This window comes from Sinocyclocheilus anshuiensis, unplaced genomic scaffold, assembly GCF_001515605.1.
Source record: "Sinocyclocheilus anshuiensis isolate Anshui unplaced genomic scaffold, SAMN03320099.WGS_v1.1 scaffold517, whole genome shotgun sequence".
NCBI classification, from domain to species: domain Eukaryota; kingdom Metazoa; phylum Chordata; class Actinopteri; order Cypriniformes; family Cyprinidae; genus Sinocyclocheilus; species Sinocyclocheilus anshuiensis.
The window spans coordinates 989,260-1,005,722 of record NW_015536535.1 but is presented as its reverse complement, the minus strand read 5'-3'; the positions used below and the strand labels follow the sequence as shown (position 1 = coordinate 1,005,722).

At 35.5% G+C, this 16,463-nt stretch overlaps 2 protein-coding genes across 3 annotated transcripts in view; both read left to right on the top strand.

The window, feature by feature from the left end:
• The window catches only part of gucy1a1 (guanylate cyclase 1 soluble subunit alpha 1), a 9,079-nt gene extending 6,792 nt beyond the window's left edge, over positions 1-2,287 (top strand). For both annotated transcript variants that reach the window (XM_016495351.1, XM_016495357.1), the window contains 2 exons: positions 1,010-1,164; positions 1,587-2,287. In XM_016495351.1, coding sequence (XP_016350837.1) covers positions 1,010-1,164; positions 1,587-1,767 — 336 coding nt within the window. In that variant the 3' untranslated portion in view covers positions 1,768-2,287. The remainder of the gene's footprint in view (positions 1-1,009; positions 1,165-1,586) is intronic.
• A 1,092-nt stretch (positions 2,288-3,379) lies between these two features.
• Positions 3,380-16,463, top strand: part of gucy1b1 (guanylate cyclase 1 soluble subunit beta 1) — a 24,223-nt gene continuing 11,139 nt past the window's right edge. The window contains exons 1-9 of the mRNA XM_016495342.1: positions 3,380-3,551; positions 3,933-4,006; positions 5,037-5,137; positions 5,370-5,488; positions 6,020-6,217; positions 8,546-8,776; positions 8,885-9,001; positions 9,217-9,350; positions 10,441-10,638. Coding sequence (XP_016350828.1) covers positions 3,549-3,551; positions 3,933-4,006; positions 5,037-5,137; positions 5,370-5,488; positions 6,020-6,217; positions 8,546-8,776; positions 8,885-9,001; positions 9,217-9,350; positions 10,441-10,638 — 1,175 coding nt within the window. The 5' untranslated portion in view covers positions 3,380-3,548. The remainder of the gene's footprint in view (positions 3,552-3,932; positions 4,007-5,036; positions 5,138-5,369; positions 5,489-6,019; positions 6,218-8,545; positions 8,777-8,884; positions 9,002-9,216; positions 9,351-10,440; positions 10,639-16,463) is intronic.

Here is a 16,463-nt window from a genome sequence, read left to right as displayed (position 1 = left end):
TGCTCGCAACTGCTGTCTTCACGGAAGCTTTGCGTTCAAATATTTCAACTCAAATCAATATTTCGCGTCTAATTATTGTATGTACATCCAGCCGGTTGTTATCTCAGAATAAACCCCTTCAGGCTGATACAAGACCCCTCCGCTTCGTGTCGGGGTCCTGATCACCCTGTCGGGGTTTATGTAAGGGATAATGTACATCCAGCCGGTTGTTATCTCATTGATTTGAGTTGAAATATTTGAACGCAAAGCTTCCGTGAAGACAGCAGTTGCGAGCAAGCGGCAAATTCAAACTAGATGGACATTTAAGGGAAACGGTGCAGTCAAACCACTTATTACACAACATTTCACCACAAACATAATTAAGGCAATAAAAGAAATAAGAAGAAAATGTTTTAAAACCTTACCAGTTTGTTAGTTCTCTTATAATCCATTACAGCATACAAAACAATCGTAACAAAATGGCAGCAGCTGCGTTTGTATGAAACGAGAGCGAGTCTGCGATACCATGATGACATAATTAAATAATTGTACACCATTTTGAATCGAGTTTTAATATTTTATTAGCTAAACAAACGCAAATCTTCCACCAAGAAAAAATTGTTCAAGCAAGAGTACAGCGCCGACTGCTGTTACCCGGATGAGCCTGTGTTATTAGCTTTTATCGAGGGATAGCATACCTCGGAATGTCGCGACTGACCAATCAGAATCAAGTATTCCACAGAGCCGTGTAATAATCTGAGATAACAACCGGCTGGATGTACATTATCCCTTACATAACAAACATTCATTTTGGAAAAAGGTATATGTTTGTTTAAAGATTCGGTTTGAGCTTCTGAATTATCATTGTTTAAATGATAAATATATTTTGGAAAACAATTCACATCAGGAGACTTTGAATTTGCTCAGAAATGTTAATATTACGTATGGCTTGCAATAAAGAATATAAAAAGAATATTTGAGAAGAAAACTATTTTTTTTAAAGGGAGTCTTTGCTTTGTTTTATTCTCAGATGCGTATCGGGATCCACTCTGGCTCAGTTTTGGCTGGTGTAGTCGGTGTTAAAATGCCCCGCTACTGCCTTTTTGGCAATAACGTCACATTAGCCAACAAGTTTGAGTCCTGTAGCCTGCCAAGAAAGATTAACGTCAGTCCCACCACATACAGGTATAAACCGAAACAACTGTCCTGTTTGTTTATTCTGTATTCAGAACTTACTGGCAAGTGTAACTAAATGTTTATTTTATTATTTTACAGTTTTGAATTTTAAGTGAGGGTAAATTTATTTTTACACGTTATCAAGAGCAGCAGTGAGTCAGTTATTGTACAATAAGGTGTGAGTAAAACAACTGCATTCATTTTAAATGAACAAAGAACAGGAACATTTCACCAAATGGATCTGTGTTTTTTATGTTTAAGAAAGAATAACACATGAAGATCTTCCTTATTAAATAATTTCTGGATGAGCCAAAACAAGTACAAGTATTTTAAGTATATTCCACTCTGTTAGAGGTGATTTAGCACTAGCAGTTTTACTGTGTACCTGCATGTGGGTTTTAGGACAATTTGTTACTTCTCTCTCATTTCAGATTGTTAACAGATTGTCCAGAGTTCACTCTCATCCCCCGGACAAGAGAGGATCTTCCGCCCAACTTCCCTGCCGACATCCCTGGAGTTTGTTACTTCCTCCAGGCTCGCGATCAAATGACAAGTGCTGGTTCCACTGGCTGTGCTACAGACGAAACTCAACCCAGTGGATTAAAAACATAAAATCTTTAAGACACAAATGCTGGAAACAGTGGGTTAATACTGCCTGTCACTCTGTGTATCTTTTTAGTTGAGCCAGAGGTAGTTTATCATCCAACTGTTGAATGTTGCCAAAAAGATATCAAATAACACTCATTAGAAGGGTTTCACTGTGCACAGTTTTTGTTCACAGTAGTGTTGGTTTAAAGCCTCAGATTTTTGTTTGGCAGAACATCTTTTGTTTTAATAAAGTATTTAGTTTATTTTGACTTCCTGACTGTATACCAAAAATCTAAAATCAGAGAATGCCATCCACATTTGTATTTATATTATTTAAATGCTACAGAACCAATAAAGTGAATCATTTATTGTGTATGGGGCAATTAGTATCAATTCAATAGTCTGAATAGAGCACATTTCATTGTAGTGCACCACACGGTGAAGGGGAAGAAAAGCACACAGTAAAGGTTCACATTAGCAGAGTCCGACCACAGTCATCCTTAAAGTAAACATTGTGACTTTTTTGTATTGTAATAAATCTGTAATAAACATGCTTTACTCAAGGTTTGGTTTGTTTAATGTCTCATGTTTCAATGTGACCTGGTCTTTTCATGAAAAGACCACAAAAAGATAACACTGTTGCATTATTCTAAATTTTGTTCAGATTTCACATAACACTGTTCTTCACATAACACGTCCTAACGATGTTTTAACATGTTGTTAAACAGAACAGGGGTCATGTTTTTTTTTTCTTCTAAAATCTACCAAGCTTAACATGCTTCATGAAAAGTAATATGGTAATATATCAGAAGCACAAAACAAAAATGTTATGATAAGCCTGTCTGTGCCTAAAATACCACATCATGGTGAATTTCATTTAGCTCTACTATATTCATCACTACATATTATTTAATATAAAATTCTAAAAGAAGTGAAGAAATTAGTATTTCTTGCTATCACAGATAAAAAAAAAAATGTTGAATTATAATTACAACAGGAATCCAACAGGTTTTATTAATTTTTTCAGAATATAAAACCCAAATATGACATTCAGGTTTAACTGATTTCATTTAGAGCATACTAGTATAGCAAATTAGAGATTAATCTGAAATGTATAAATTAAAGAAATATTAGGCTAATATCTTGCTATCAAATTGACTAAGAACAAAGTATAAGCTTCATGAAAATTTAAACGTCTTCATAAAATAATAAAATCAATAGGGTATGAAATTACGAATTCATGTTCTTAATTTGATAAATTTTTCATTAATTAGACTGATTACAATATTAAGATATTTCTAAACAGCTCCAACGATAATATCTCCTGACAGCATTCCCCCTGCTAAAGCTTGGTCGATCAATATTAATAAGGTCATGTTGGCGTTGCTTGGTAACCTTCCCGGAGCTTACAAAACGTAACCTAATTAATATTCATGACCCAGGCCTTCAACCATAGTAGGATTCGTTAATTTGCCAGTTGATTAACGCCCACCTACTAGCGTCTACCTCGCGGCCAATCAGATAGGTATTCTGGACAAACGTCATGTTGCGTAATTAATATTCATGAGCCAATCCTTCAACGTAGTATAATTCCTGAATCCGGGATCCAGTAAAACGCAAATAGCGAGAACCAGCTGTGTAGTACTTGTTGCATCCCTGCGCTCTCGTTGGCTGCATCCTCTGTCAATAACAATGAGCTCGTTTCAGGAATGGTGGGTTCACTTGTAACAGCTGTACGTTTTGTCAGTGCTGGTGTTTAGTGATTTAAGGTATCACAAACAGAGGACTGGCGAATTATTCCAAACATGGTATGTAGCAATAATATGAATGCGATTTTACATTTCTGTTTTTATTCTGTAATCCTTATTCACGTAAATACTTGCTCTGCAGCTTACGGTAGCATCGGTGGTATAAAAGCGATGGAAATATGACATTACTCAAATATGTATTTCTGTAGGCTATTATAGTAGCTGTATTGCCGCACTGTGTGATAAAATACACTAATGTTCGTTACAGCTCATGTCTTACGCACAAAAAGCACTACAACATGTTTGTATAGATGGCACATTGAATATGTAAACAATGAAAAAGGCAAATAATGCATTACACTGCATGTAGTGTATATACAAACATATTATTATTATATCATGCATGAATTTCACAACTGTATATTCACTCTTTTTTGGCAGTACGGTTTTGTGAACCATGCACTAGAACTTCTGGTGTTGAGAAATTATGGTCCAGATGTGTGGGAGGACATCAAGTGAGTTCATATGGATTTCTCTATTACATCATGGACAATTTTTTATTGTCATATTCTGTAATTTTTTTTTTGTTTGTTTTTGAATTTATGTGCACTGTATATTCTGTTTGAACATACGTGTCTGTACATATAATAGATGTTCTCAGATATAAATTCAGGTGACTTAAGGAGAGGTGTGTGTGTGACTATCAATTTATAATGACACTTACAAAACTTTGGCTTGAAATCTAAATAAAATTTCAGCAAATGCTATTTTATTCTTAACACTTTTTCTCAATGGCTTAAAAATACAATTAATGATATCTGTAGCTCAGTATATTGTGATTGGCCAGTTTTTACTACCATATGCTCTTTTTCCTTAATTCAGAGCATGAGAAATCAAGTATAACATGTCATGGGGTGAAGTCACATGCATACAAATGTTTCCTCTTGCACAAACAGTTCAGCTTTATTTAACTTCCTCCATCTCTTTAACATGACTTTTAAGAGCAGTCTTTTCAAGTCACAGCTGTGCGCAATGTAAACAAATGTTTTAGAGCCTGTTTAGGCTCAAGTTGTGAGCTCGAGTCTCACTCGATTTTCTGGCAACATTAAAGCAGTTGGACTCAGTTATTGCAGCATTTTTTTCAGCAAGGTTCAATATTATCACAAGGTTAGCAGCATCTCGCAGTGCACTGTCCAAGACATGATTAACAATGTTTCTATTTCTAATTTTAGGTTGTGTTTTACAAGTGTTTTCCCTTGTTGATACTATTGTGACTTTTTGGCTGAACTTTGGTCATCATTCTTAGTCAAAGAATTTTAGCTCACAGTTTAGTAATATGTCCAAGCAAATCACATTTTGACCCGACTAACAATCTTCATGCTTTTATGAAATATTCCTTTTCATTTTTCTCAAAATTTAAAGATATGTAATTACCTTGGAGTCTAAAAATTCTAATGAAACATTTTTTAGTCTTTTAATTAATGTTAATGATGTAATAGCAATTACTCGCTGTTTAAAATATTTTATATTATATTTTTCTTTTAGGAGAGAGGCTCAGGTTGATGTAGAAGGACAGTTTTTGGTCAGAATTATCTATGAAGATGCCAAAACATATGACCTTGTGGCTGCTGCAAGCAAAGTACTAAGTAAGGTTGTTTTTGTTATTGTTGTAGTTTTGGAAAGATGGAGGTAATCATTTGCTAAAACCTAAATTGATTTATTTATTAAGTGGTTTATTAAATCAAAAGTGGCCTATTATAAGTGACAGAACATCATAATGATTAACTTATACAATGAAATGTAATAAAATTACTTTGTTTAAATGTAAAAATCTTCTTGAATTGCCTGTTGATTTAAATATGGTTTCTTCTTCTATAGAAATGGATGCCGGAGGCATCTTGCAAATGTTCGGGAAAATGTTTTTTGAGTTCTGTCAGGAATCTGGCTATGACACTATCCTTCGAGTGTTGGGCTCCAATGTCCGTGAATTCTTACAAGTAAGAGGCTACTGTTTTTATCACCCAAAAATCAGCAGCAGCAATGTTGAGAAAGTGACGCAAGTAACACTGTCTGTTCTCTATTTCACACACTGCATGTACTGTACTTTTAGTGAGGATGATTTTTAAAATAGTTTAAAATAATAATAGAGTATTAAATAATAATTTTGTTAGATTACACAATGAAAATGGCATGTTCTGTGTTACTGCAGATTATTTACAATAACATCATCAGCTATATTTTAAATAAATCCTTAATGTTCTTTCGTTATATATCATGTTTTTTAAAGAATGTAATTTTTTTGCCTTATTTTGTGAAAAATTCCATACGACTGTGGCCATAGTCAAATTAAAAATGAGAGAAAAGTTTGCCATAACTGAAGCTGATTTCACTAAATATCATGTAGTATGAAGCTTAGTGCTACTAAAATCTAGATACTAGATACCCTATTTTCACCCCTTTTCATTGCACTGACTTGGCAAAACTCTGCTCTTTACATCAGCACATTAATATCAGCTTCTCTCTTTCAGAATCTGGACGCATTGCATGACCATCTGGGCACCATCTACCCCGGCATGCGCGCGCCCTCCTTCCGCTGCACGGATGCAGAGAAAGGGAACAACCTCATTTTACACTATTACTCTGAGAGAGAAGGTCTTCAGGACATCGTCATAGGGATCATCAAGACAGTTGCACAGCAGATTCATGGAACTGAGATTGAGATGAAGGTGCTGTGCCTGTGTATTGATGGTCTCCTTTATAGATGTTGCTTTGTTCCTTAATTGTCTTTAGCCTGGCAGATTCAGATGCACATGGTAGAAGAGAATTATTGCACAAAAAAGTAATATCCACAATGACACAACAATAGATAGATAGATAGATAGATAGACAGATAGATAGATAGACAGATAGACAGATAGATAGATAGATAGATTTTTAAAGAAAGAAATGAGTACTTTTGTTCAGCAAGGATGCATTCAATTGATCAAAATTGACAGAAAAGACAAAAATCCTATTTCAAATAAATGCTGTTTGAACTTTCTGTTCATCAAAGAATAATGCTGAAAATTCAGATTTGCCATCACAGGAATAAATTACATTTTACAATATATTACAATAGAAAACCGTGCATTTAACTGTAATAATATAACTGTAAAAGATATTACTGTTTAATAAATGCAGACTTGGTGAATAAAAGACTTCTTTAAAAAACATTAAAAAAAAAAAATCATAATCTATATATAATAACATGTATAAATATAAATAAATAAATTATATATATATATATATATATATACATACATACACACACACACACACACACACACACACACACACACATATATATATATATATATATATGTAATGGTATTTTTAAACAAACAGTAATGCAAGTGATAAATTCTGCAATTATCCAGACATGACTGGAGGTAGACCAGAGGTAGATTTACTCTCTTTCTCACTGAGAGAGGCTCATCGATGAACAACATTATCATGAACTCCCTGCGGTTTATCCTTTGTCACCGCACTTCAGTCTCTGCCTTATTTTCCAAATAAATCCCACTCACCCAATAAGAGCTAATCATCCCCCAGACGGCAGACTGCTCTTTCCGTCTCTCTCTCTCTCCATCTGGGCTTAGTGTGAAATGAGGGAGTCCAATCGACAGACCCTCGAAATGCAACACCTGACTTGTTGAAAAAAATGTTAGCCATCGTCGTCATGGTGACGGCAGGGCAAAGAGACAGTGACTTGACGTCAGTAAAATGGGCTCAACTTCAAGCTGAGAGAGAAAAAACAACAGCCTCTGCATTCAGACCAGGCTGATATGATGGCTACAATAAAATGGCTTTTAGGGCAATTTCAGTGATATTGCTGAAGATAAAACAGAGAGAACGAGTGTCTTCATTGCGTAAAAAAATTCCAAAAGTTATTCCTGTATTTGACTCATACTTAAATAAACTAAACATTCTCCTTTATTAAACACTCAGACACACTTGAAGCTCTAACTTTCTCTTTGCTTAGTCTACATGCTATGCAACGACTAAGGAATGAGATCACTGAACCTGGACTCTTACCACTTAACAGAAGATATTGTTTGGAATCACAAGAGACTATTAGACACTTTTATTTGTGTTCTTTAAAGGAATATTTCGGATTCAATGTAAGTTATTCAACAGCATTTGTGGCATAATGCTGATTATAAAAAAACAAAAACAAAAAACTCATCCTTCATTTTCAGGTATTATAATGAAAGTAAAAGGGCTGTTTTTGGAGGATTTAAAATTAAATATAATTTAATATTTTGCTTATAATTTTATTTTTCTGTTAAAACTTATTTGAACTGTAAAACTTTTTAAATCATTCAGTCATTTTAAACAAAGTTGTCAAATTTGATATAACATTTTTTTGACCACACTAAAACCATGTTAACACACACATGGTTAACAAATGCTTACAGATTGACCTCATTCACTTAGATTGCAATTGCCTTCCCAGATTATTTTTATTTTATTTTATTTTGTATAAAATGAATGTTTTGGTTTGGTTTTTATTTTTACTGGAGTTTGTTTTAAAAATGAACATAAGCAGTACAGAACATACAGCACATATGTTAGAAAATAAATAGATACATAAATACATAAAATAAATAAACATGCATAAAATAATAAATAACCTCAGCCATAGCTATATAGTTTTTATTAAGTTTTAGTTTATTGAGTTTGTGTTTATTTAGTATTTTAGTACTTCAACTTAAATGAAAGTGAGAAATGTTGCATGGCAACTGGTTAAAACAAAATAAACATAAGATTTTTACGTTTTATTTTATTTCAGTTAATGTTTGTTTTATTTCTAATACTGAAAATGTTTTTTTTTTTATGGCTTCAGTTTTAGTTACCAATAATAACCCTATATCGGTCTGTCTCTTACTTCCACCCTTTCTTCCAGTCATTTCTTTCTTTTTCTTTCACGCTGTGGGTGTCCACATTTAATGTTTGGAAATGCAGTCCCCAAGACCCACGAGACTCTAAATCTGTTATTTGTGGGGGTGTACCAGGTCATTCAGCTGAAGAGTGAAGAATGTGATCACATTAAGTTCTTGATTGAGGAGAAGGACTCGGAGGAGGAGGCGTTTTATGAAGACTTGGATGGTTTCGAGGAGAATGGGACTCAAGAGACACGGATCAGTCCGTATACCTTCTGCAAGGCTTTCCCATTCCACCTGATGTTTGACAAGGACCTCATGCTCACACAGTGTGGCAATGCCATCTTCAGAGTTCTGCCACAGGTTCGTCTGCTCAAAAATGTATTTTTAGAAATGTAAAAGTGAGAGATTTAGAAAGTATATTTAAAGTATGATGGAGAAAAATGTCAAGTTATTTGTGCCATCTTCCAGCTGCAGCCTGGCGTCTGTAACCTGTCCTCAGTGTTCTCGCTGGTGCGGCCACACATAGACTTCAGTTTCCATGGCATCCTGTCTCACATCAACACTGTCTTTGTGCTGCGGAGTAAGGTCTGTCTGCCCCAAAACACATTACATACTGTCTGATATAAAACCACCAGCACTCATTAACTAAATGTTGTTAATAGTTTCTGAAACAAATTATGATTGTTAGTTCTACAGTACATGTCACACACTCATATACAAATACAAGGCTAACCATGTATGTAATAAAAATATGTAAATGGAAACCAAATGATACAAGGTTTGTTTATGGTTTTATGTAGGAGGGCCTATTGAATGTAGAGACTGCGGAGAGTGAAGATGAACTCACAGGAACAGAGATTAGCTGCCTGAGACTGAAGGGCCAGATGATCTCACTTCCTGAGACTGAGAACATCCTTTTCCTGTGCTCACCAAGGTTAGATGGATGAGGCTGTGAAATAATACCAATAAAACAAATTTGGTAATTTTGGTAGCTTAAAATAATTGCATCAGTTTGAAATCATATTCTACTGCTCTTCACATGAACTTGAAGAGAAGATGGACAACACATGTAATTGTTACCATAATTACTTATTTTTACTTGCTCTAACCCTTAAAATTATTTTCATTTTTGTAACCTAATGTAGTCAAGTGGATTTAGTCATATCTATTATTATTATTAAAAATATTTTTAAGTTAGATTTTTTTTTTTAGTTAACATTGTTAACCTAAAATGTGCTTACATGTGGTTAAATTAATGTTTTAGGTAAAAATAGTATTTAATTTGACAGAATCAACCTGACTATATTATGTTACACCAACAAAAGTCATTTTAAAGTGGTTTATCAGGTAGAAATAGCTCCTTAAAGGAATTTCGCATTTTCCCTTTTTAAAGTGCATTTAGACAGGCAACCTTTACTCATACTTCATTGATTTATACCTTTAATACAGCTTGAAGGAAATAAAGTATAAATAGCATAACGTGTCATTTAAACATCAGTACGATTCTTGTCACTTACAAGACAAGTACAGTACATTTGTTCATTGCCTAAATTAAACATAATGGTACAGCAGGAGTTGGGCCAGTTTCTAATAAATGTTTACATTCCAGTTATTCTGTAGGCCTCTTATAAGCCAAATCCTACTAGAAATTGATTTTTTTCATTTCAGTCACTTTGTGTGTTAATACCTTATCTCTCGCTAATGCCTGTCTGAGATGAGGTGAGTCCTCTTACAATAATATGAAGAGGTCACTTGGTTCAGACACTCTTTTACTGGCAAACACAACTACTATGTGTCCTTCCCGCTGATTTAGATTGAATTTTTTTTAAGAAACTATAATAATCCCCATGGCATGCACACAAAGGCTTTGATAACTTATTATGTGGTGAAAATGTTTTCTAATGAGACTGCTATGTTGGTATATATTAAGGTTATATTGCTAAATTTAAGACATTTTTTTTGTTGCTTCACTTTTTGACATCTTAAATTTATGGGGCTGATTAAGTGTTTTGTCAATATGTCAGTGTTATGAATCTGGATGACCTGACAAGGAGAGGTCTGTACCTGAGTGACATTCCTCTTCATGATGCCACCCGAGACCTTGTGTTACTGGGGGAGCAGTTTCGTGAAGAGTACAAGTTGACCCAGGAGCTGGAGATCCTGACTGACCGTCTGCAGCACACGCTCCGAGCCCTGGAGGATGAGAAGAAGAAGACAGACAGGTCAGTCCTCCAACGTTTCACATTGTGGAAATATTTAATGAATATTAGCTGATTTAAATGAACACTGGATTACCTTGAAAATCCTACATCTATTTGAAAGCAATGGGATGACACTGTTAACTTTATTTCATTTATGTTTGTAAGGGTTAAAGTTTGTAATAGTATTAAAAAGATTATCTTACATGTATGTTATGAAATATATTGAAAGAATATGCTGTTTCATTCAAACAGTACTCCAATTCAGTGTTAGAGGTATTCACATAAATATTTAAACATTTATGGTTTCTTTTTTAAATTGTTTTGAGGGAACTCTCACCCATACACAAACCCAGACCAACACCAGACCCCATAAGACCCGAACCCAGACCAAATCTAGATCTCTCAAGACCCTGATCCAGACCAAGATCAGGTCCCTCAAAGCCCAGATCCAAACCAAACACTGAGTTCCAGACAAGACCGTCAACCAGGGTAGGAAATTATGGACTGTAGGAATTATTTTGCAGTGGTGCCTGGATTATTTTATTTACCAGCCACTGTGGTGACTGACTTGACTTGATTGTCCTATGACAATAAATACCGTTGTTTAGGAGGAACACATTCATTTATATTTACAGGAAAAGATGATGAAAAGTAAAGCTGGTGAGGTACATGTCTGATCGGCTGTTCATCCCGATCTTCAGTGCTGCTCTATCGCTTCAATGCCATTCAGAAGGGACCCTTTCATGCATTAAATATTTTTGTCAGTTGCTTCTCAGAGCCAAATTTTGTGAGTGACAGGTTTCGTGTGTTATGATCCTTATTTATCTCATTAATTTTCTTTTGCTATTCTTTATGTCTTGCATGTATCAAGATTTATGACAGTAAACCTACAACAGCCACTGTAGGTGTTGCCTAAACGCTTGTCAGCAGAGACCCACAACCCAAAAAGAGGTCTGAGTACAGGACAGGTCAGGAAAAATGTCAGAGCAAAAATAATTAAAGGGGTCATATGATGCGATTTCAATTTTTCCTTTCTCTTTGGAGTGTTACAAGCTCTTGGTGCATAAAGAAGATCTGTAAAGTTGCAAAGACTAAAGTCTCAAATCCAAAGAGATATTCTTTATAAAAGTTAAGAGTCAGCCTACCTAAACGGCTCGTTCTAACACGCCCCCACATGTCTACGTCACTATCTGGGAAGAATTGCATAACGCCACCCAAATGTTCACGCAAAGAAAGAAGGCGTAACTTTTTTCTCTCTGTAGTATTGTTGCTGCCGCCGCTGCCATGTCATGAAGGCGCTGTGTTTCATTGTGAAAGCGAAACTACTTTGTTTGGCCTTCCAAAAGAGAACGATATCTGCTTCGTCATGCCTGGTGCTGATCCGTGCTGGTTGCTGAGGAAATAATACAACTTTGCGCCGTCGATCGCCGGATCGGCTTTCACCGTGGAAGAAGCGGTGCCGCAAGCCCGCCGCCTCTGCTCACTCTAGCCCTCCGGCCGTTACTCACTCTAGCCCCCGGCCTCTGCTCACTCAAGGCTGCGGTGTGTGACGCTGTGTTTCGTTGTGAAACGAAACTACTTTGTTTGTCCTTCCAAAAGAGGACACGACTAGAAATCAGTGGTTAAGTTGTATTTACAACACTGTTCCAGAACGTATGTGGAAAATAATGTGTTTTTTTAACCTTAAACCGCATAAACACATTTCATTACACCAAATACACAAAATAATGTTCTTTTTAGCAACATCATATGACCCCTTTAAGTTCTTTCCCCTTTTTGCATCTGAGTTTAGTTTTTACTGGCCACAAAAGTGGGCTCAGGCTACATTTTGGCCAATTTTAGCTTAGCCCGTTTTCCAGTTACACTTTTTGTGGAATCCAACTCAATGGTGTTTATTATTATTATTATTATTATTATATTTAAGTACAATTAGGAATCTCAAAGTTAACACCTTAACCCATTAGTTTAAATGAAATGTTTTTGTGAAAGGAAGCCAACTATTTTAGTTAAAGCAGGGGATAATAAACAGACGTTTCGGTCCCACTTTATATTAAGTGGACAGTTCCTGAGAAGTTACCATGTAAGTACACTGGTATTACAGTGGTGCACCAACTCCACCAATTTGAGATCCAACTCCTCCCACTTTACATATCCCTAAACCTACCCATCTCCACCCCCTGGATCAAATGGTTCCAATTATGCATATTGTTGTTACAAAATGTAGTTATATAATTCCTGTTACACAAGTACTTAGTGAAGTGAAAAAAAGTGTTGTTACCAATGTCCTGTTACACATTTGTGCTTACACAAACAATTCTGAGGGTTGTTACATGTGTGTAGTTACAGAAATATTACAAGCTGTAGATACTATGTACCAATGTGTACTTACACTGTGGTTACATACTACGTACACATCTAGTTACTATGTAAGTACACAGGTATTAGGGCCACTTAATGTAAAGTGGGACCGACGTTTCTTATCCCCTTTTTTATCCCTTGCTTTAACTTAAATAAAATATTATAGAGTGCAGACTAATCATTGTAATTTTTGAACATATATACTGTTTATCTTGGCACCTAACCAGCTGGGAGAGTGCAGTGAAAACAGTGATTACAAATGAGATGTTTAAAACCCTCGGTAATAAATAAGCAAATGTATCTTTGTACAATAAAACCTCTTTAATTAATCTTTGCCATCCAACAACAAAAAAAAAGTTTTCCCTATATCTTAAAAGTGAAAATAATTTCATTAACAATAATACATTGCAAATGACCACACACTATAGTTTTGTATGAAAATGTGTACATGTAGTTTCTGCAAATTCAGTTGTGATAGATTAATCATGTTCATTACAAAAATATCATGAGATTAATTGTTTTTTAATCTATTGACAGATTGAAAATCTGTCAAATCTTGGGCTAGAGAATACCAAACATTCTTAAACATTATATAGTATTGTTCGATTTCTGACATTTTTTATTTGCTTCTTCCCTTCCCTGCTTTACTGAATGAGCACCTTTGAGAGTCTGTGTGGAGTTTACAGTAATTTCCAGAGAAATAAAATAAGTGGCTCATCTCCTCCTCTGCATGTCATCATTACCTTTGTACAGTAATCTGTTAATTATATTACATGTCAATCAGACCATCTCTTCCTGTCTAAATGGGTGGTTACACAAGGCAAGCTGGAAATAGACTGCAGTCTTATCCGAGACCATGTGTGAGGATCCAGATTCAGACCAATACACTGAGTAATATGACTAAGGTCAATTTTAGGTCTCACGACTAAGACCCAAACCCAGATGGCAACCCAAGCCCTTATAGTCCTGCTCTGAGTCTATAGTTTGGTGATACAATGCTGCATAGACTGTCACAAGGCTGTAATGATAAAAAAAGTGTGATATTGGTTTCACTTTGTTTCCCCAGCGTACAGCTTTTTTAAGATGGCCGTCTCTCTTTTCCTGCTCGGAAAATGAGGCTGTATTTGCGCTCTCCGTGGGGAGCCAGTCTGCCTCGGTCTGTGAGCTCTGTGTTTGTTTATTAAATCTGTTGGAGAACCTTGAACATCACCAGAGACCATCTCTCTCATCCACACAGACAATATATACCAACTAAAGCTCCACAACTGCCTGTGTAAAAGTTTCAAATTCTAGTCAGAATTTAAAACATGACTGTTCGCAGGAATTGTTTAATAATCTTCATAGACATTTGAATATTTTCTCATTTTTGTTTTAAATTACATTACTGAGTTGCTGATGTGTTATGTCCTTCTAAGCATTTTTTTTTAGTTAATTTCAAATTTACACTCTTGGTAATTTTCAGTAGTGTTAGGTGAACATGCAATTCTTAGAAACCTGGATGTATGTGACTCATTGATAACAGGTGAACAAATGGGCCGCATTCTGAATGTGCTGAATAGCACAGCCTTATCTTCAATAGCAGGCGTCCTGCACTGAAACTTGGGCAGTTGCTCAATTTAGGACACTGAGATGTGACTGTGCCATTTTCTTTAAGGTTTATGCATATGATTTTTGGATGCAGTTTTTATATGCAGATTAATTCTGTGCTAGTAGGTACGGAAGAGGATTAGGGCCAAGCAATAATAATAAAAAACATCTCGAGATTAAAGTCATTATAATACGAGATTAAACTCATTACATTTCTATAAAAATGTCAAAATAAAATGTTGAGATTAAACTCATTAAATTTCAAGAATAAAGTTATGTTTCAAGATAAAACTTGTTTAAAAAACAAAATGTTGAGAATAAAGTAATTAAATTTCGAGAAAAAAACTCATTCAATTTCGAGAAAAAAAGTTGAAATAAAATGTTGAGAATAAACTCATTTAATTACGAGAAAAAAATTGTGTTTTGAGAAAAAAAAACTTGTTAAATTTCGAGAAAAAAAGTCGAGAATAAACACACTCGTGTCATTCATTTCATCTCGTTTGACAGAGTCAAATAGCATCTGCAGTTGGAGAAAAAAGTGAAAGTGACGTGACATGTGACCAAGTATGGTGACCCATACTCGGAATTAGTGCTCTGCATTTATCCCATCCAAAGTGCACACACACAGCAGTGAACACACACACCCGGAGCAGTGGGGTTCAGTGCCTTGCTCAAGGGCACCTCAGTCGTGGTATTGAAGGCGGGAGAGAGCGCTGTAGATTCACTCCCCCCACCTACAATCCCTGCCGGTACGAGACTCGAACCCGCAACCTTTGGGTTACGAGTCCGACTCTCTAACCATTTGGCCACGACTTCCCATGCGCAGAGTAATGCGCAGGGATGTAGCGTGTGATGCGATCGACAACAGTCTTTGCCAAACTCACTTTTCTTTCTTTTCTAATCACATATGAGAAAAGTGGAAATCAATTGCTTAGCGAGTGTTTAATAATAATGTATTAATTAGGGAGGCTTGTTGTCCTAATAAGACAGCATCTATTTAATAATTTTAATAAATAAAGTCATTTACACTTGGTTATTATTGCATCCTGTTTATGTACAACAATACTGAGGTGCAGTATAAATAGCATCTAATTAGCTACTATTTACACTTATTGCAAAGATCTGCTACTTTTGCCTAACGTAAATAGAATGGCTATTTTCACTTAGTGTAAATGTCTATTGAAATGTAGGCTATTATATGTGGCCCGCCAATCATAATTTACAAATCATGCAGTTTCACAATGTCAACACAAGGTGAGAGCACTAAATTTTAGGCCAGATGTATCAGTAAAACATGAGTGACAACAATTTGATAACTCATATGGGCTGTCTTTAGCGCACTAAAAGCGGTACAGCGCTACTTATTATAACGTTAGTAATAACTACTGTTATTAGCTCTGCCTAAAGACAGCGCAGCGCGAGCTCAGAACAAATGCGTTTGCTTGCTGGCAGGTCTCGATCATGCGACCACTAAACAGCGCTGTGAGAAGCGTTCGAGTTTGGAGCAGAGGTATCCGATAAAAACCACAGACGCCACAGTGATTTAAACACGTTTAAAGGCAGATGAAACAGCGCTGCTATTCTTAACAACACTGACACAGAAAACAGGAGAAACACTGCAACAACAATCCTATTAGAGTACTTTTCAATCCACAAATCAATATTTACAATGGATTTACTGTAGTAACACTTAACCTACCTAATTAATACATTATTATTAAATACTGGTTAAGCAATTCATTTTCCATTTTTCCAATGTGATATGTGATGAGAAAAGGATGAAAAGCGAGTTCGGCTATAGACAGTTTCGAACATGTACAGATATCTTACCAGAAAATGACTTTAGTAGAAGTTGAAGCCACCGTTTAGAATATTACTTGAGTAAAAGTCTTAAAGTATGT